Source organism: Spinacia oleracea, chromosome 1 (assembly GCF_020520425.1).
Source record: "Spinacia oleracea cultivar Varoflay chromosome 1, BTI_SOV_V1, whole genome shotgun sequence".
Lineage (NCBI taxonomy): Eukaryota > Viridiplantae > Streptophyta > Magnoliopsida > Caryophyllales > Amaranthaceae > Spinacia > Spinacia oleracea.
In genome coordinates this window covers 81,117,786-81,137,999 of record NC_079487.1, presented here as the reverse complement: position 1 = coordinate 81,137,999, position 20,214 = coordinate 81,117,786, and the positions used below count along the sequence as shown (strand labels likewise).

At 41.7% G+C, this 20,214-nt stretch overlaps 1 protein-coding gene across 1 annotated transcript; it reads right to left on the bottom strand.

Annotated features, from left to right (window-relative positions):
* Nucleotides 1-15,307: 15,307 nt before the first annotated feature.
* On the bottom strand, nucleotides 15,308-18,592 carry LOC110795829 (uncharacterized). Its single transcript, XM_056834243.1, has 3 exons — nucleotides 18,039-18,592; nucleotides 16,141-17,927; nucleotides 15,308-16,083 (listed from the first exon to the last, which is right to left on the bottom strand). Exons 1-3 carry the CDS (start codon nucleotides 18,590-18,592, stop codon nucleotides 15,308-15,310), a joined length of 3,117 nt encoding a protein of 1,038 aa, XP_056690221.1.
* Between the last annotated feature and the right edge of the window lie 1,622 nt (nucleotides 18,593-20,214).

Below are 20,214 nucleotides of genomic sequence, written 5' to 3'. Positions count from 1 at the left end.
CCCAATTGAGCTGACAATACTGGAAGTAACATGGTTAGGAACTCCAGCCAAATAAACCTCACTTTTATGCAAGTTAGCCTCCAATCCAGAAGCCAAAGAAAACTTAGTGAAAGCATCAAATAAAGCCTTCACAGCACTCTCATCAGCTCTGGAGAACATCAGCAAATCATCAGCAAACATCATATGGGTGAGATCCATCTTTTTGCATCTAGGATGATAAGAGAACTCGGGATTATCAGCAAGGGAAGCAAGACACCTTGACAGATATTCCATACCCAAAGCAAACAAGTAAGGTGATATGGGATCACCTTGCCTCAACCCCTTCTTTGCAGGAATTGGTTTTGTGGGGCAACCATTTATCATAATAGAATATGAGACAGAATAAAGGCATTGCATCACCCAATTCACAAACTTCACAGGGAAACCTAACTCTGCCAGCATAGTCTTCAAGAAAGGCCACTCCAAGGAGTCATAATCTTTTTTCAGATCCACCTTGATCATACACCTAGGAGAAATATATTTTCTAGAGTAGCACTTCACCAGCTCACAAGCTAGCAAAATGTTATCAGAAATAGCTCTACCAGGGATGAAACCAGACTGAGAACAACTCACAACTTTCCCAATAACACTTTGCATTCTAGCAGTAAGAATTTTGGAGATAATTTTGTAAACAACTGAACAACAGGCTATTGGCCTAAAATTCTTCACACAGGAAGCATTCTGGATCTTAGGAACAAGAGTAACTGAAGTGTTATTCACTTGCTTCAGCATAACTCCAGTTCTAAAAAACTCTTTCACTGCTTCATAGACATCTGCTTTTACAATCCCCCAAGCTATAAGGAAAAACAAACTATTGAACCCATCCAGCCCAGGAGCTTTATTGATGTCAATCCCTCTGATAGCTGCATCAATTTCTGTATCTGAAATAGGAACCACCAGCATTTCTGCGTCAGCAGCAGAAAGCTGTTTCCCTTTCCTAACCACCCCAACATCCACACCAGTCAAGGAACAAGCTGCAGTACCAATCAAATTCTTATAGAATGAGCTAACTTCCTCCTGAATTTCCTGAGTAGTACTTAACTTCTTTCCAGTATCATCATATAGGATATCAATACTATTCTTAGCTAACCTCTCCTTCATTGCACTAAAAAAGAATTTAGAATTAGAATCTCCCACTTGCAACCACTGAATTCTTGCTTTCTGTCTATAGGCACTTTCCTGAATATGCAGGAACTTCTTGAGAGTCTCACTACACTCCCTCTCACTTTTTTGCACAGCACTATCAGTAGGGCAAGAGGCTAACTGAGTCTGAATTTGACACAAATCAACCCTTAACCCCTCAATTCTCTCATCAAGCTTAGCAAAATCCTTGTGATGAAGCTCCTTCAAGCCTTGCTTTACTGCTTTCAGCTTAGTCCATACCTTCAGCACGGATCCACTCCTTGGACAGGAAACATCCCATCCCTTTCTAACCACATCCAGAAACTGAGCATGATCTGCCATATAATTAAAGAATTTAAAAGGCCTACTACCACCTCCCAATTGAATATTACATGACATAACCAGAGGGGAATGATCAGAAATCCCTGGAGGCATATAATTCACCACAGCATCAACAAACTTAGAGTGCCAAAGAGCATTGGCAATAGCTCTATCTATTCTGGAACATATTCTCAAACTACCTTGCCCCTTATTGCTCCAAGAGTAGTAACTCCCACAACTTTTAAGCTCAGCCAATCCTGCAGAATCCATACAACTATCAAAGTCTTTAGTTTCTCCCTCAGTGACTGCATTGCCATTAACCCTATCAGTAGCTAATAAAACTGCATTGAAGTCACCCATGACTAGCCAAGGGCAAGAAACAGTACTACTGAAGTTGGTAATTCTCTCCACATAGGTCTTCTAGTATCAACAGTGTGTACACCATACACAGCTGTAAAGTTAGCACTAAATAGGCCATTTTTTGTAGCAACAGTACAGTGAATACAGAACTCAGTTTTGTGAAGAAGCTGAACTGAAACCACAGCATGCTTCCAGCCAAGCCAAACCCTTCCCCTAGGAGAACACTCATAGTTCATAATCCACTGCCACCCATTCCCTATTTTCTTCTGAATTTTACTACTATTCTTCTCCTGAACTTTAGTTTCTAACAAAGCTACAACACTAATGTTATTATTAGCCAAAAACTTCTTTATTTCAACTACTTTAATGGGATCATTCAATCCCCTAACATTCTAGGTACTGATATTCATGTTGGATCAGTTGAGAAGTCCACTCCATCACCACCAGCAACCAAATCCCCCCCACTCATGTGAACCTCAGCAAGCCCCACAGCCTATGCTGGAGTTCATATATCTCTCCTTCTCCTTGAAACAACCCTCCACCCTTCATCATGAATTGGAGCAAGTGGAGTAAAAGGTTTATCATTAACAGACATCTCTTCATTCTCTCCATGTAACACCCCCAACTTTCTCTCTTTTTAAAACCAACATTTACTTGAATAAAGAGAAACTTAGGAGTATTACCGCCACGTGATTACGTTAAAGGCTAATTAACTCAACTAATGCAGCGGAATAACTCAAATACTTTTCTTTATTGAATAATAATAATGGAAATGATAATAGTGTATATTCGATAAACCCTTAAAATTAAAATACTAAAATCTGAACTCATTAATGAAACCAACTTAGAAAAGTAAATCCTAACTAGTGAACTCTCCATTAATCCCGTATGAAAGCATGTCACATCATCACATCAAGTTCCTGAAAACTGCTCACCAAAAGGTGAACGGGGCCAAGCCAAAACAAATAGGAAATACGGGTTGGCAAAAGCTAAGTACGAATATATGCAAGACTTGTAAAACATTTATATACAGTTGAACATACTTTCACAAACCATTTACTTCAAACTTGCTTAATTGAAATTATAGAAGATTCATTTTCCAAAATTAGAAACTTTCCATAAATAGTAACTTTCCAAATATAGTAAATTTTCAAAAGTATAAACATATCAAGAATACATATTTTTAAAATAGAAACTTTCCAAAATTAGAAACATTCCATGAATATAAATATTCCAAATATCTAAACTTTCCAAATATAACAATATTCCAAAAGTAGAAACTTTCCAAAATTAGATTCCAATTAGAATATGAAAATCAAAACACCTCTTCTTATCTCCCCTTCCTTCCTAAATGTGCACACCCCCAATCTAGTATTTCATCACAAATCTATGCATTGGGGTACTAACCAAATAATAGTCAACAAGTGACCCTCGACTTACACAACAAGTGATGCGTATGAACTTTAATGTTCCATGAGATCCATTCCATTTTGAGACTTTACAAAAGTATAATAATGTCATGAAAGACTTTCCAATTCCATTCACAATGATAAACGAATAACCTCCTTTTTATTTAATCAAACATAATTTTTTTTGATTAAATACATGTGTAAATAAATGATTAATTATTAAATCATTAAAATTCATCAATAATTTTGAAGTGACCTTTTATTGAATCGTTGACACTTGAAAATCCTTACATTAATATAAATTCGAAATCCACAAATCATTTGTCCATAAATTCAAGAATAAAAACAAAATCATAAGTTCATAATTCAATTGGAAATTGATTAATCAATTAGAATATAACAATTCAAACCATACATAGATTTAACACATAATTATCAAGCCACATACACGTACCTTGATCAAATAACACCTCACACAAAGATTGGTTTGATCCTGCTACGGATCACTCACGAGTTCCTAACAATTAAATAAATAAAACCCTAATTAATTCATGATTAAACAATCAAATTAATAAAAATAAATCTAATGGACTTAAATTTAATTAATGAGTTATAAATGCATAATAACAATATTATAAATCAAAATTTCGAACCCATGTGATGTGGGCTTGAATAAATCTCCCACAAAGCCCAAAGAGGCAGCCTACGACTCATACTGATCAGATGGGCCCAGACCTGGAAAGAAGGCCCAAAGTCCTGCTACTCCACCAGAATAAAGACAGAGCCCCATTTGGCAAAGCCCATTCTCTTTAAAAGCCGGTCCAAATATGGAAGGTCCATCATTGCAGGCCGAAGGCCACGTGTCCTAAATCCCCAAGGGGCACGTGTCCCATAGCTAGGGTTGAGGGTGCAGTCCCCAAGGAACTCTAGCACTATAAATAGCTCAGATCCCAAGGTAAAAGGGCATTGAATTCTTGCCCAACAACAACAAACCTATCTTTGCTCTGCCTTCTCTCTACAAATTACTTATCTCTCTAGCTTATACTTACTTAAGCATCGGAGGGAATATTCCTACGGGAATATTCTTGTTTTGCAGGTTGCCAGAAGTTCGTGCCAGGTCATACTTGATACCTTCGAGGAGCGTGTGCCACGTCAGCACCGTAAAAGTTCCCACAACATTTGGCGCCGTCTGTGGGGAGGTACAGTGTCATGGTTGAAATTCAAACTGACTGCGGAAAAACCAAGGGTAAATCAAAACTCCCAGCCAGAAAAGGAGTGTTTAAGGACGGGTCCAACACTCAATGTGACACGGCAGCTAGCCAGCCTGCTGCCGTCATTCCTATTCGACCTTTGCTGGATGGTCCTCACGGAGTTAATCCTAAGCATGATAATGGTAGGATGGTAGAGTTTCTGTCAGAAGATTCTGACTCACCTATGAAGAGACGCAACCTGGAGGAAGCTAGTCGGCATGTCAAGGAGGTTCGTCCAGGAAGAAGGACGAGACGAATCTTGCAGAAGAAAAATGCAGACCGTTACTCTCTAGAGGCTCTTATAAGACAACATGAGAGCGTCGCCCGAAGGAAGAATGGCTGTGGCTCCAAAGAAAAAAGGGGGCGAAGGAGGACGTCCTCTAGAGGTCCCTTCAAGTTCAATACGGCTCTTGACGAGATCCTCCTTGTGGAAGGACCAAGTCTGGGAATAGAACCGTCCCCCCGACGATCGTCCACCTCCTGCCCACAAGTACCTTTCTGTGCTTTTCACAACGACGAAGGGCATGACACCCAAAGTTGTCGGATGTTGAGGAAGATATTAACTGATCGCGTGGCTGAAGGGCACCTTCGCCAGTACGTCCATCTAGAGGACGCACATAAAGAAGCGAGCCCCACCTCTAAGTATTCAAACGAAAGAGTTATGGTAATATCAGGAGGAGTAGCGGCAGGAGAACCATGTAAGGAGGGACGACAAAAAGGTCCACCTCATCTTCGCCCAGCACAGAAGAACCTACTCTCTGTAGAAATTTCCGAAGACGACTATAGAAGGGCGGCCGCGCCATATGATGATGATCCTCTGGTTATAGAGGTTAAGGTGGCTAATCTTAAGGTAAAGAGAGTACTGGTGGATACGGGAAGCTCGTCTGACATAATCAATCTGCAATGCCTGCGAAAATTAAGGCACAATCCAGAAGACATAGAAAAAGTTTACGGGCCCTTGGTAGGATTCGGGGGGAGCATCGGTCGTCCAATTGGCTCCATTTTGCTGCCGGTTTCTTTTGGAATTCCCCCAGTAATCAAAGAAGTTGTCATCAGGTTTATAATAGTGGCAAACCTCATCACATTCAACATCATACTTGGTCGTCCAACACTCAACGACCTAAAAGCTGTGATCGTCCCTCATTTACTGTTGGTAAAATTTGTTGGAAGCAACAGACGCGTTGGATCTCTCTATGGAAATCAACAGTTGGCCAGGGATTGTTACTTATCGACATTGGAGCCAATGGCCTGGGGAGCTTCTCCAAAGGGAAAGGAACAAACTAAACCTCCAGCAAGCCACCGTAAAACCCGGGAAATACCGACAGAGCACAATGCAGAAAGACGACCTGAGCCAGTGGGAGCACTTTATGATATAATTCTGGACTTAGCGGATCCGTCTCGAACAGTCCCCATTGGGGTCCACCCTGACGACCCCATGTCAGCAGCATTAGTGCAACTACTCCAAGAATATAAGGAGATATTTGCCTTCACGGTAGAGGAGATGCCCGGTATAGACCCGGCGGTGGCCGTGCATAAGTTGAATGTGGACAGTACTGTGAAGCCAGTACGACAAAAGAAGAGGAATCATGGAGAAGCAAGAAATTTGGCCGCCGCTGCCGAGGTTAAGAAACTAATGGATGCAGGCTTCATACGCCCATGCCAGTACCCAGACTGGGTAGCCAACGTAGTCCTGGTACCCAAGCCCAATGGGACGTGGAGAATGTGTGTTGATTACACTGATCTCAATAAAGCATGCCCTAAAGACAACTTCCCACTGCCGAAGATAGACCGACTCGCCGACTCCACCGCCGGACATGCCATGATGACCTTCATGGACGCCTACTCCGGATTCCACCAGATTCCATTATGGCCCGAAGATCAGGAGAAGACGTCTTTCGTCACGGAACAAGGATTGTACTGCTACAATGTAATGCCGTTCGGTTTAAAAAATGCCCCTTCTACCTTTCAACGGTTGGTAAACACAGTTTTCGTAAAGCAGCTGGGGAGGAATATAGAAGCCTATATTGACGACATGATTGTAAAAAGCAAGCAGAAGAAGGATCACCTTGACGACTTGAGAGAAACCTTCGAAACCATCAGGACATACCAGATGAGACTCAATCCCAAGAAGTGCATATTTGGGGTATCTTCTGGCAAGTTCCTTGGCTTCCTGATTGACGAAAGGGGCATTGAAGCAAATCCGGACAAAGTGCAAGCGGTCATTGATATGACGTCGCCAAGGAAGGTTAAAGACGTGCAACGCCTCACTGGGTGTCTCGCCGCCTTGGGACGATTCTTATCTAGAGCTGGAGACAAGTGTCACTACTTTTTCAGTACCATAAAAAAGGGCACCCAGTTTGAGTGGACGACGCAAGCTGAGGCTGCCTTCCTCCGCCTAAAAGAACATCTGCACACTTTGCCACGGCTGGCCAGCCCTCTCTTGGGGGAAGTTTTGTATCTGTACCTTGCCATCTCAGAATACGCGCTAAGCGCCGTCTTACTTACAGAGAGGGATGGAACGCAACTACCTGTGTACTTTGTCAGTCACATGTTGCAGAATGCTGAACTCAAATATCCAACAGTCGAAAAATTTGGTTTTTCTCTGTTATTGGCTAGTAAGAAGATTCGTCCATATTTCCTGGCCCATCGATTGGTAGTATACACGGATCAACCGCTTAAGCGACCTTTCACCAACCTTGAAGCGTCAGGAAGAATGCTCAATTGGGCAATTGAGCTTCACGCGTTTGATATCTCATATGAACCGAGGAAGGCAATAAAGGGACAGGCATTTGCTGACTTCATCGCAGAACTGACCAAGCCACCCTATTTGAAGAATGAAAAAACTCAGTGGATAGTACATGTGGACGGCTCTGCCACTCAGAACGGGTCAGGAGCCGGCATTATCTGTGAGTCACCAGAAGGAGATATCTATGAATATGCAATGCGATTTAACTTTCAGGCGTCAAACAACGAAGCTGAATACGAAGCCCTGATATGTGGAATTCAGATGAGCAGAGCCGCAGGGGCAGCAGACTTCCTGGTTTTGTCTGACTCGCAATTAATTGTCAGTCAGGTCAAAGGAGAGTATGAGGCCAAGGACGAGGCCATGATAAGATATTTGGAAAAAGTCCGCCAAGAAGCTCAACAGCTGTCTAACTTTGAAGTAAAACACATCCCCCGATCTGAAAATAACAAGGCATACGCTTATCTAAACTGGCAAGCTCAGCATCCTGCGACACGCCACGTCATGTATTCTGGGAGGTAAAACAGTCCAAAAGCATTGACGCCTCGAGAATAGACATCTTGGACCGAACAGCCACCTGGATGGATGACATTGCCAACTTCAAAATGAATGGAGTACTCCCTGATGACCCCAAGCAGGCAGAAAGATTACAAAAGAAATGTACATGGTTTGAGATATGGAATGGAACACTATACAAAAAAGCCTTCTCACGGCCACTTCTCCGCTGCGTAACCCCCGAGAAGGGGCAAGAGGTACTGGAAGATCTTCATCAGGGATTATGCAGTTCCCACATAGGAGGGAGGGCCCTGGCCGAAAAAACTTTAAGAACCGGATACTATTGGCCCACTCTCAAAGAAGACGCCCTCAATATGGTCAAGCGTTGTGATAAATGCCAACGATTTGCTCACCTAATTCGACGACCAGCACAGAAACTGACGCCAATCACCAGCCCTATACATTTTGCCAAATGGGGGATGGACTTATTAGGCCCCTATACGACGGCACCAGGAGGACTGCGTTATGTAATAGTAGCCGTCGATTACTTCACTAAATGGGTAGAAGCTGAGGCTTTAAAGAACACTAAAGCACAGGATGTGAGAGCATTCATCTGGAAAAACATAATCACAAGATTTGGCGTGCCTCAGTCTATCGTCTTCGACAATGGGCCATAATTCAAGACGCCCAAATTAGAAGATTGGTTGGCCGACCATGGTATCACAGCATGTTTTGCATCAGTAGGACGCCCCCAAGCTAACGGACAAGTAGAGGCATTCAACAAGATTATCTCTGAAGGGATGAAGAAGAAGCTTGATGAGGCAAAGGGTTTATGGGCCGACGAGTTACCCAATGTTTTATGGTCTATACTGACCACGGCAAAAAATTCCACAGGAGAAACACCATTCTTGTTAGCCTATGGGGCTGAAGCCGTCCTACCCATTGAAATGTGCGAACCCACCCTGCGCGTCATGTTGTTTAATGAAGATGCCAATTGGGAAATGATGAAGGCGGCTTTGGATTTCTTACCAGAAACCAGAGGGAATGCGGCTCTACGACAGCAGCTATACAAACTCCGAATGACGAGGGAATACAACAAAAGGGTTTCTAGAAGAATACTTAAAGTTGAAGATTTTGTGCTTAGGAAAATGGAAGCCGTCGGACGCGCCAATGAACAAGGGAAACTCACCCCTACTTGGGAAGGTCCGTATGAGATTTACGAGGAGGTTCGAGACGGAACATACCGGATCCAATACATGCAGGGACGTCCGATTTTGCGTACTTGGAATGCGGATAACCTCAAAAAGTACTTTTTCTAGATTGACACTTGTCTAGATTATATGCATTGTAAAGACGTCTAGAGCCTAGACGCACCATGTAGCATGTTTTGACCATTAAATGAAAAATTCACTACAAGCCGGTCTTGCTGGGAAATCCTTGTGAAAAGAATGTTATCAAATCTCTCGGAGAAATGCAAACTAATGCTCTCCCAAAAGACTAGTCGTTTAAAGGCCTAAGAAGTGGTCCAGATTAGCACCCTCACTAGGCTGATCACCTAGAACACAGGGGTTACACATTCCTAACACAGCTATATAAAGTAGCAAAAGACCTTGGCAAAAAGACCAAGGCAGACATCTGACGTCTCAAATTGGGGGCGTCGGACGTAATCATAAAAAAAATGTGTGATGAAAGCTAAAAAGCAATAAGACGTTCACAAGGGCATCATGTCATTCCCAAAAAGTTAGTCATAATTACAAGAATTATGCACAAAAGCCACCAAGCATGGTGTCAAAAGAACATGTGCAAAAAAAAAAACATTAATAAATACAAAGACGCGTAGGAACTCATTCCTCATCCTCGCTGGGCACGAACTCAGGAGGGGTGCGTCCTTCCTTTTGAGCCTTCTCCACCTCAATCTGATAGGTGAGAAACTTCTCAAACCAGCTGAAGGGACGTTCACTTGCAAATTCAGCATTCCATGCAAGCTCCATACCCCTTCGGATCGATTTCTCACCCAGCATGGCCGACTGGTCGAGGACGCTCTGTGACGAAGCGACTTCCTTGCTAGCCGCCTCCAGTTGAACCTCCAACTCTTTAAACTGAGTCTCCAGACGAGAAAACTCAGCCTCTTTCTCCTTGATCTTCTTGGAAAGATCCTCCATTTCAGAAAAGTTCTGATCAATATGCAGGAGACGAGCTGTGTTCTCAGCATTTTGAGAGGCCAGGGCGGTAGTCACAGCGTCAATCTGTTCCCGCCTGTCAAAGCGAAGCTTCTCCAGTGCAGCAAAATGCTGGTCACTACACTGACTGGGCAGAAGACGGTGACGAGCTTCTTCATGCACCAAAGCAGTGCGCCACTTTTTCAGCGAGTCCAGCAGAATGAACATCTGCGCATAAATAGTAAGTCAAACAAAAAGAAACGAGTGTGTAAAAATAAAGTTTTTACGAAACTTACGTCCAGCGCCGAGGACTGCATGGCGGCAAGCATATTCTCGGCCGCCTCAGGAAGAGTTTCAGCATATTGGGGAGGAATGGCACTGCGCATCAGCGTCATTATCTTCCTACGGTCATGAGAATTGAACCCGCCTGAAGAAGGGATCTGATCCAATTCAGCATCTATGTCTTTCCGAGGATCGGGAATTTCTATGGGAAAAACAGCGGCCTTAGAATTCCTGGGGGAAACTAGAGAACTGCTAGACGAGGAACGGCAGGTGGTTACGATGTTGGAGTAAAACTTACCCCCAGAATTCCTAGCTCTCTCCACCGCCCTCAGAGGGATGTTGCGGCGGACGACTTCAGGAATCCCCGCAAGAGGATCAACTATCCCTCCAATTTTCTCCAAGCTAGGAGAAGCGGATGCAGCCTTGGGGACGGCAACCCCCTTAGAAGCCTTCGACGTCACTGACTTGAAGACGGGTTTTCCTGTGCCGTCAGCCTTGCGTTTGGAAGTAGGAGCCGCGTCCGTGGTCGCCTTCCTCGTCTTCTAAAAAAAAAAAAAGAATGAAAACAAGTTGTAAACAACAAAGGAAATCACGTCTGAAGATTTAATCAATACCTTCTCCTCAGCAGGAGGGGGAGCCATTTGCTCAGAAATGGCTTGCTCGACTGCCTGCTGACGCTTCCAAGCTCTGAAGGTACTGGCGTCGAGTACCTTCGCCAACCAAGACGGCATATCCACTTGGCCTTTGGAGGCATCGTCCAGCTTACCCATGGCCTCGTCTGAAAAAACGAAATAAAGACATTAGTGCGGTTTTGATTAAACAGTGAAGAATTGGAAGTATAGATACATTACCTCTCGGCATATACGGACACAGGCCTACAGCCGAGAGGAAAATGGGATTGCTCAGTTGATCCAGATGAGGCAACCACCCCTCGGGTATGTAGGCCATCTTGTCCTTGATGACGAGCGGCTTGACCAGGAACAGCGACGAGATCCGCTCCCAGAGCTCGGCGGAGACGGGAGGTAAAGAAGCACATTTCCCAACAAAGTTGGGCTTGACATTCCAGCGTCTCATCCTCTCACACATCTCCAGATTGGTGGTTTTGATAACCACCCACTTCTTCCTCCAGTGATGCCACTTAGACGCCTTCCCCATCACCGTCCGATAGGCCCCCTTGTATGTAAGAATCAGTCAGCCCGCGGCGGCTCTCGAAACTTGGGACATAGAGGCGATTCTTAGGAACGCCGGAAGAGAAGGGGTGATGCCTACAAGCTCGGAGCGAGCAATATAGCCAAACACACCCGCCCAGGAGTTCGGGGACATTTGGCACAGGCCAATATTAAAGCCGTCCAGCAACTCCACCACAAAGGGGTGAGGGGGGAATCTGATACCCAGCTTCAAAAACGAGCCGTAAACGGCGAACTCTCCTTTCACCAGTCCAAAGCTGGTGCAGTCCATGCCAGCCGGCATGCGGAATTTATACTCCGAACCTAGATTCAGAGACGCCCCATAGGCCTTCCCCTCTAGGGTGAGAAAGTTCAGCCACGTCTGAAGTGGGAAGATGGCGCTGGGATGAAGGTGACCTTCCTCCCCACCTGACGTACTAGCCGGCGCGGCATCGGTGCTTTCCGGGACGTCCTCTATAGGAGAAGAGGATTCTCCTTCGAACTGCTCCTCGTCTTCTATTCGCGCCATTAAATCCTGCAACAAGCCAAGACTTGCCTCAAAACAGGGACAAACTTGAAAACAGAAGACGTCAAAGGGACAAGATGACGCCTTTAGTTTGACGAGACCCATGCAAGACTAAGAAGAAAATTTGGAAGAATCAAAATCAACACACATTTTTCCAAAGAAAATCTTTACCTGATAAATCAAAAGAGAGTTTGTGAAAGAACTTGGATGAAGAACTACAAGAACACGACTTTGAAGATTGTGGCGGTGCTACGGTGGATGTCGGTGGATATAAGACGCCGGAAATCGCCTTCTCCTATTGCTCTCAAATGATCACTGGAAATGAAGGGGAAAATCAGTCAAATTGGCCACTTATTTATAGAGGGGTAAGAAATGATTACCCCTGCCACGCGTTATCACCTTGTTGGACACTCCAAGAGCAGTGAAAACTAACGTCTGTTTTCACTCCTCATGAGGGGAAAATGATGTGGGCTTGAATAAATCTCCCACAAAGCCCAAAGAGGCAGCCTACGACTCATACTGATCAGATGGGCCCAGACCTGGAAAGAAGGCCCAAAGTCCTGCTACTCCACCAGAATAAAGACAGAGCCCCATTTGGGAAAGCCCATTCTCTTTAAAAGCCGGTCCAAGCATGGAAGGTCCATCATTGCAGGCCGAAGGCCACGTGTCCTAAATCCCCAAGGGGCACGTGTCCCATATCTAGGGTTGAGGGTGCAGTCCCCAAGGAACCCTAGCACTATAAATAGCTCAGATCCCAAGGTAAAAGGGCATTGAATTCTTGCCCAACAACAACAAACCTATCTTTGATCTGCCTTCTCTCTACAAATTACTTATCTCTCTAGCTTATACTTACTTAAGCATCGGAGGGAATATTCCTACGGAATATTCTTGTTTTGCAGGTTGCCAGAAGTTCGTGTCAGGTCATACTTGATACCTCCGAGGAACGTGTGCCACGTCAGCACCGTAAAAGTTCCCACAACACCATGGTTTAAAAATACACTTTTAAAAATTATGGCATTAATTTAGAAGAGTTTAAATAGTTAAAACTGACAGTAAAAGAGAAGGCTTTGAAAACAATTGGGGTGTGGAAGTCACGACACCAAGAGGTAGACGTCGGCAGCAAGGAGTGCACGACGGGGGTGTCGTGGTGGTTGTATAAGGGTTTTAGGTAAGAAGGTTTAGAGCCAAAGAGGGAGAAGAAGTTTAAGAGCGGGCTTGGGAAAGCTCTCAACTTTTGGTGTGAGGAATGATGAATGAAGTAGGGGGTATTTATAGGTATAGGATTAGGGTTAGGGTTACAATGGAACCCTAAGGGGTATGGCCGTGGTTGGTGTTCAACCTGTGATAGGATTCTGAATCTAGTCATGATTTTGGTGATATTCGGTTTAGAGTAAATTTTTTTTAAATAGAAATACAAAAGATAAAATCACGAAATTTTAAACAGAGTCTTTAATAATTAATTAAGATTTATCCTGAAATTTTCAGAATTTATCTCAAATAATTCGGATTTTTAGGGAATTTTGAATTGGTAAAACTCTTTAAATCCAATTTTAAATAGAATTATCTTATTTTTCCAAAATAAATCCGAAATATATTCATATAACATAAAACTGATTTTATAAAATACTAAACATAATTTTCGGATTTATAAAATAATTTTAAGTTGATTAAAACTGTTTTTCTCCAAAATTGATTCCTAATAGAATTAGGAATTAATAAAATATGAAAAATATAATTTAATTCAGTTTTGAAAATAATATTCACATTTGAATATTTTCCCTCCAAAATATTTGAATATTTTCCCTCCAGAATAATTTAATATCAAATATATATTAAAAAAATGCATAAAATGATTAATAAAATGCCTAAAAATATGGGGTATTACAGTCTACCCTCCTTAAAAGAAGTTTCGTCCCGAAACTTAGGAAATTACCATTCTATACTCCAAAAACGGAAATATATAAATTCTACCGACTTTCTAAATGAAGGAAGGTGTTAATGCACTTGCATAACATATACCAAAATCGCTAAAAATTGTTAAAACATGCTAAATATTGGTAAAAGCGCGAAATTCTATCGCATTCTACCCCCTTAAAAAGAAAGTTACGACCCCGTAACTCGCCTACTAACCTCAACGAAGAGTTCTGGGTATTTCTCCTTCATTGCAGCCTCAACTTCCCAAGTTGCTTCCTCGGTTTTATGGTTTGACCACAATACCTTGAAGATTTCTACATCCTTATTTCGGGTACTCCTGACTTTTCTATCTAGTATCCTTACCGGCCTTTCCTCATATTTCAGGGTTTCATCCATTTCAACGGTTTCCGGTTGCAACACATTGGATATATCTGGGATGTATTTTCTAATTTGGGTAACATGGAAAACATTATGCACTCGACTCAGCTCATTGGGTAAATCAAGTCTATACGCTACATTCCCAATCCGCTTCAGGATTTCATATGGTCCAATGTACTTCGGACTTAATTTCCCCTTCTTTCCGAATCTCATCACTCCTTTCATTGGAGATATTTTCAATAACACCTTCTCCCCGACTTGGTATTCCTCTTCCCTTCTTCGGGAATCCGCGTAACTTTTCTGGCGGCCTTGCGATGCCTTGATCTTTTCCTGGATGAATTTCACTTGCTTTACTATTTCTTCTAAGAATTCTGGTCCAAGAACAACTGTTTCAGTTATATCATTCCAGCAAATAGGACTTCTACATTTCCTTCCATATAACGCTTCAAAAGGAGCCATTCCAATACTTGCATGGTAGCTATTGTTGTATGAGAACTCGATCAAATCTAAATTATCTTCCCATGAACCCTGATATTCCATCACACATGATCTTAACATGTCCTCCAAAGTCTGAATTGTCCTTTCTGTCTGACCATCTGTAGCTGGGTGAAACGCTGTACTCATAAGTATTTTTGTTCCCAAGGCTTTCTGCAAACTTTGCCAAAAGTTGGACAAGAATCTGGAATCCCTATCCGAGATAATGTCACTTGGAACTCCATGATACTTCACCACGAACTTTACATAGGCTTTAGCCAACTTCTCCATGGTCCATACACTCTTCATTGGTATAAAAACTGCTGATTTTGTCAATCGATCCACTATCACCCAAATAGTATCATTTCCACTTTGAGTCTTTGGTAGAGCACCAACAAAATCCATTGAAATTGAATCCCATTTCCATTTAGGGACTTCTAATGACTGAACTTTCCCTTGCGGTCTTCGATGTTCGATCTTGACCTTCTGACATGTCAAACATTTAGCCACAAATTCAGCTACTTCACGCTTCATATTGGGCCACCAAAATGTTTTCTTCATGTCCTTATACAACTTATCCCCACCTGGATGCATTGAATAAGGCGAGTTATGCGCCTCCCCCATCAACCTTTGCTTTAAATCCTCGCTTTTCTGCGGAATGCACCATCTTCATTTGAAACGAATACTTCCATCCTCAGCGATCTGAAAGTCCAATACTTCCCCTTCTATAATCTTTTCCCTTATTTTCACCAACTTCTCATCACTTGGTTGACTTTCACGAATTTCTTCATAAATTGAAGGTCTCACCGAAATAGCATTCAACATCCTTTCCACTTCTCCATGCTCCAGAACTTCCAAATTCATCTTCTGGAAGTCTATACACAACTGATCTTCCATAACCAATGCATTCACCGAATGGCTAGACTTCCTAATTAAAGCATCTGCTACCACATTGGCCTTCCCTTCATGGTACTGAATATCCAAGTCATAGTCTTTTATCAATTCTAGCCACCTTCTCTGCCTCATATTCAGATCTTTTTGGGTGAATATGTATTTCAAACTCTTATGATGCGTAAAAATCTTCACTGTCACCCCATACAGGTAGTGTCTCCAAATTTTCAATGCAAACACAATAGCTGCCAACTCTAGATCATGTGTTGGATAATTTACTTCATACGGTTTCAATTGCCTAGATGCATAAGCTATAACCTTCCTATTCTGTTGCAAAACACAACCCAAACCATACTTCGAAGCATCACTGAACACCTCATAAACTTCACTCCCATCCGGTAATGCTAAAACCGGTTTAGAAGTCAACCTTTCCTTCAACGTTGCAAATGCCTCCCCACACTCCGAAGTCCATACAAACTTACTTTCCTTTTTCATCAAACTCGTCATAGGCCTTGAAATCCTTGAGAAGTCCTTCACAAACCTTCTATAGTAACCTGCCAAACCCAGAAGACTCCTTATATCTGACTCACTTTTCAGGGTTGGTCAATTACTGACTGCTTGAATCTTTGCTGGATCTACAGATACCCCTTCCTTAGTTATCACATGTCCTAAAAAGGCAACCTTCTCCAACCAAAACTCGCACTTTGAGAGTTTTGCATACAATTGATTTTCCCTTAAAGTCACCAAAACTTCCCTCAAATGATCCTCATGGTCCTCCTTATTTTTCAAATATATTAAGATATCATCAATAAAGACAACTACTGACTTATCCAAAAACGGTCTGAAAATCCTATGCATCAAATCCATAAATACTGCAGGTGCGTTAGTCAATCCGAATGGCATTACTGTGAATTCATAATGACCATAACGCGTCCTAAATGCAGTTTTAGCAATATCTTCATCTACAATCCTCAACTGGTGATACCCTGACCTCAAATCAATCTTTGAAAATATTCCTGCCCCTTTTAGCTGATCAAACAAGTCATCGATTGTCGAAAGTGGATACTTATTCTTGATTGTCACATTATTTAGCTCACGATAATCTATGCACAACCTCATACTCCCATCCTTCTTCTTCACAAAGAGCACAGGTGCACCCCATGGAGATGCACTAGGACGAATATAGCCTTTTTCCAACAAATCTTCCAACTGCTTCTTTAACTCTTCTAGCTCTGCTGGGGCCATCCTATATGGTGCCTTTGAGATTGGGCCAGTTCCAGGTACTAGGTCAATAGTAAATTCCACATCCCTTAGTGGAGGCATTCCTGGAATTTCTTCCGGAAATACATCTGAAAACTCATTCACTACCGGAATATTCATCATCCCATCTTCTTCTTCCCCACCCAAATGTTGAACGCTACACATGAATAATGGATGCCCCTTTCTCACACAAGCTTGGAGTTGCAAAGCTGACACTATTTTGAACCCATTTTTCTTCTTCCCCAACTTCCTATACGAAATTCTTGTTCCTCCTGGGCCTACCAAGGTCACTTTTTGGGCTTCACAATCAATTTGGGCTTGGTATCTTCCCAACCAATCCATACCCAAAATCACGTCTAAGTCTTCCATCCCAAACTCTATGAAATCTGACATAAATTCTAGCCCCGAAATGACTAAAGGAATATTACGATGCAACTTAGAACAATTCAAAACTTCCCCACTAGGTATGGCAATATCTAAGGAAACATGTACTGGACTTGCTAAGTTTAGACTCTTTGCTAAAGTTCTAGAAATGAAAGAATGAGATGCTCTACTATCAAATAATACTTTAGCAGGTAAATCGCAAATAGAAAAAGTACCAGTTACTACTTCAGACACATTTTCGGCTTCACGATGATTCATCACGAACAACCGTCCTTTGGGTTGGGTGGTACTGGTCCCACCTCCTGGCTTAGTACCACTGGTTCCCGCCTGTTGGCTTGGTGGTTGCTGGCTTGAATAAGGACCTTTCCCGTTCTGGCCGGAATTAGATGATGATCCTCTAGATGCCTTCTTGTAGCACTCAAATTCCCGATGTCCTTGCTTCTTACAGAAATAGCAAGTAACTAGGTTCCCCTCACAGTCTTTCCCCGGGTGATTCTTCTCGCACTTTTTGCAGAAATAGTTTCTCTTAGGCTTATCTCCATTTGCATTCCCAAAATTCCCATTCCTAGCACTTCCATTCCCGAAGTTTCCTTTCCCGTTTCGGTTGAAGTCACGGTTCTCTCCCCTATTTTGGTTGTAGTTTCCATTCTTTCCATGGTTGAAGTCTCCATTTAACTTAGGTTTCTTCTCATCCCCTTGGAAGTTTCCATTCCCATTCACCTTCCTCTTTTCAGCAGAGTTTCCCTCAAGTTCCCTTCACTTAATCCCATACAAGTGAGATGCACGTCCATAAACATCATCTAGGGATTCAAAGTTAACTCCCCCGAGTTTCCCTTGCAAGGTCAAAGTTAACCCTTGTTCAAACCTTTGAGCTTTCATGGCTTCAGTTGGAAATATTTCAGGTGCAAACCTCATTAGCTCTATAAACTTGGTGTAATACTCATTCACAGTCATGGTCCCCATTCTAAGGTTTGTAAACTCTAGGCATTTCTGCTTCTTTAGATAGGGAGGGTAAAACTTGGCTCTTAAGGCTTCTTTCATGGTTTCCCAATCAAAATCAGGGTTGGCCATTAAGTCTTTCTTTCGTTGTGACCACCAAAAGTCAGCTTCTTCCCTTAGATAGTACACATCATTATTGATTTTTAGGTCTTCAGGGCAGTTGATAGCATCAAACGGTTTGTCAAACTCTCTAATCCAATTTTCTAGGCTTGTAGGGTCTTCCTTTCCAACATAGGTAGGTGGCTTACTAGCTGCCACCTTCTTAAAAATGTCACCAAAGTTTTCAAGATCACTATGGCGAGTTGCCTGGGTTGTCATAGCCTGAGTCAAGTTATGAGCTATGTCAGTTAGGCGTCTAATCGCCGTTCCAACTTTCCATGATCCCTTCTTTCCCCGGTTATGAAGTCGCCCTCTCATCATCTTGCCTGAATAAGGAAAACGTACTAAGTAAAGGAATTCAACTAGATGTAAATTCAACAAATAATGCAATTATTAAAATTGCAACACTTTATCAAACCAATTTCATTAAATTAATTGAGAAATCCAACAAAAGTTTCCTAACTATTACATGACTTTGCCACACAAAATGGCTTTATTAAAAAAAAACAAACACTCCTTAAACAAACACTGAAATTTAAAAGACAAATCTAAGACTTCTTCCTTTTTCCCCTGCTATCATCCGAATAATACTCTTCATTGGGATCTTACTCAGAATCTGAATCACACTTCTTACGCTTTAAACATGGTGTTTTCCTTGAGCTTCCTGAAGTAGAAGAACCCTTAGAAGATTCAGATTTTTCTGGAGAAGGAACAACATTAGAGAAATGGTTTCCTGAGGATTCTGGTCGGGATGGAATTGAAGTATTCATGGAAAAATTTTTGGAGTTAGAATCAGCAGTGGACATCTTAGGAGAAGCAAATGGGAGGTCATAGGGAGATGGGTTATAACTAGGACTTTTTGGGTTAGAGTCGTCCTTGACAGGTACTTTAAAATGATCATTGCCCCCACTCTTGTTCTTCCATATATTATCTAGCAGAATTAGGTCAAGTGTCAAGAAATGTGGGGTCCCAATCAAGAATGCATTCATACCCAAAAAAATTTCGTTATAATGGTATTCATCTATCATAATTTCCCCATACTTGGCAATGATAGGTTCATATTTTGGATTTTGAGGTAGATGAGTAACCATAAGTAAGATAGTGAATCCGTGAGTATAATAAAGTTCATGACATCTGGGTTGATTATCAGCTCTAATTTTCCCAAGAAGTTCATGTATTTTCATAGTGTAATCTTCAGCCAATTGGTCTTCCCTCTTAACATAATCAAGACTATAGAAACGTTTTCGTACAAATTCAAGCATCTGCAAAGTACTTCACCATATAAGAATTGACACAATTCACCATAAATCACAATAAATCATAAATTCCACCAAATTCCATAAAAGGAAAAATAATTCAACCAATTCCAAATGTGAGAAATTTCATCATATGTTAGCAAAAATTGCCATCAAAATTCCCAGGTATGCATAATCAATTAAGTAAATATTTATGCACAAAATTCACATAAATCGTGACTAAATTCACGAATTTTTTTATTTATTCTTTTGAAGGAAAAATTCCGGACCTATCACTTAATGCACGAAATTTATCATGTAATTCTAGCAAATGCATAAATTAATTTATTAAATAGACTTTCAACAAATTCTTTTGATCTTTTTCTAAAATTTGTATAAGTTCAAGTACTCGATTTTTAGTGTGAATACATCAAAACAACATCTTCCCAGGTAGTTAGAGAATTATACACAGCGTCGGTATGAGCTCCTCTTATTCAACCAGACAGAAGACATTACGAGTGATGGATTCACACCAATCATCTTTTCTCAAAAGATAGGAAAATAGTTTTTAATGAAAATATAACTTTCTTTGAAAATAGATTTTCATGCTTAGAATGCGAAACTCTATCATATATGCCCCATAGATTCTACCCTTACTCTCAAATTTGTTTAAGTTTTAATCCTAGGTTCTTTCATGGCTAAACTGAT

What these genes read in the sequence shown, in the direction of transcription:
- LOC110795829 (XM_056834243.1), bottom strand. Translation starts at nt 18,592, where the DNA reads ATGATGAGAGGGCGACTTCATAACCGGGGAAAGAAGGGATCATGGAAA. An exon ending in GAAGCCATGAAAGCTCAAAG is followed by an intron (nt 17,928 to 18,038) that starts GTTTGAACAAGG and finishes GATTAAGTGAAG; the next exon opens with GGAACTTGAGGGAAACTCTG. An exon ending in AGCAAAGATTCAAGCAGTCA is followed by an intron (nt 16,084 to 16,140) that starts GTAATTGACCAA and finishes TGGGTTTGGCAG; the next exon opens with GTTACTATAGAAGGTTTGTG.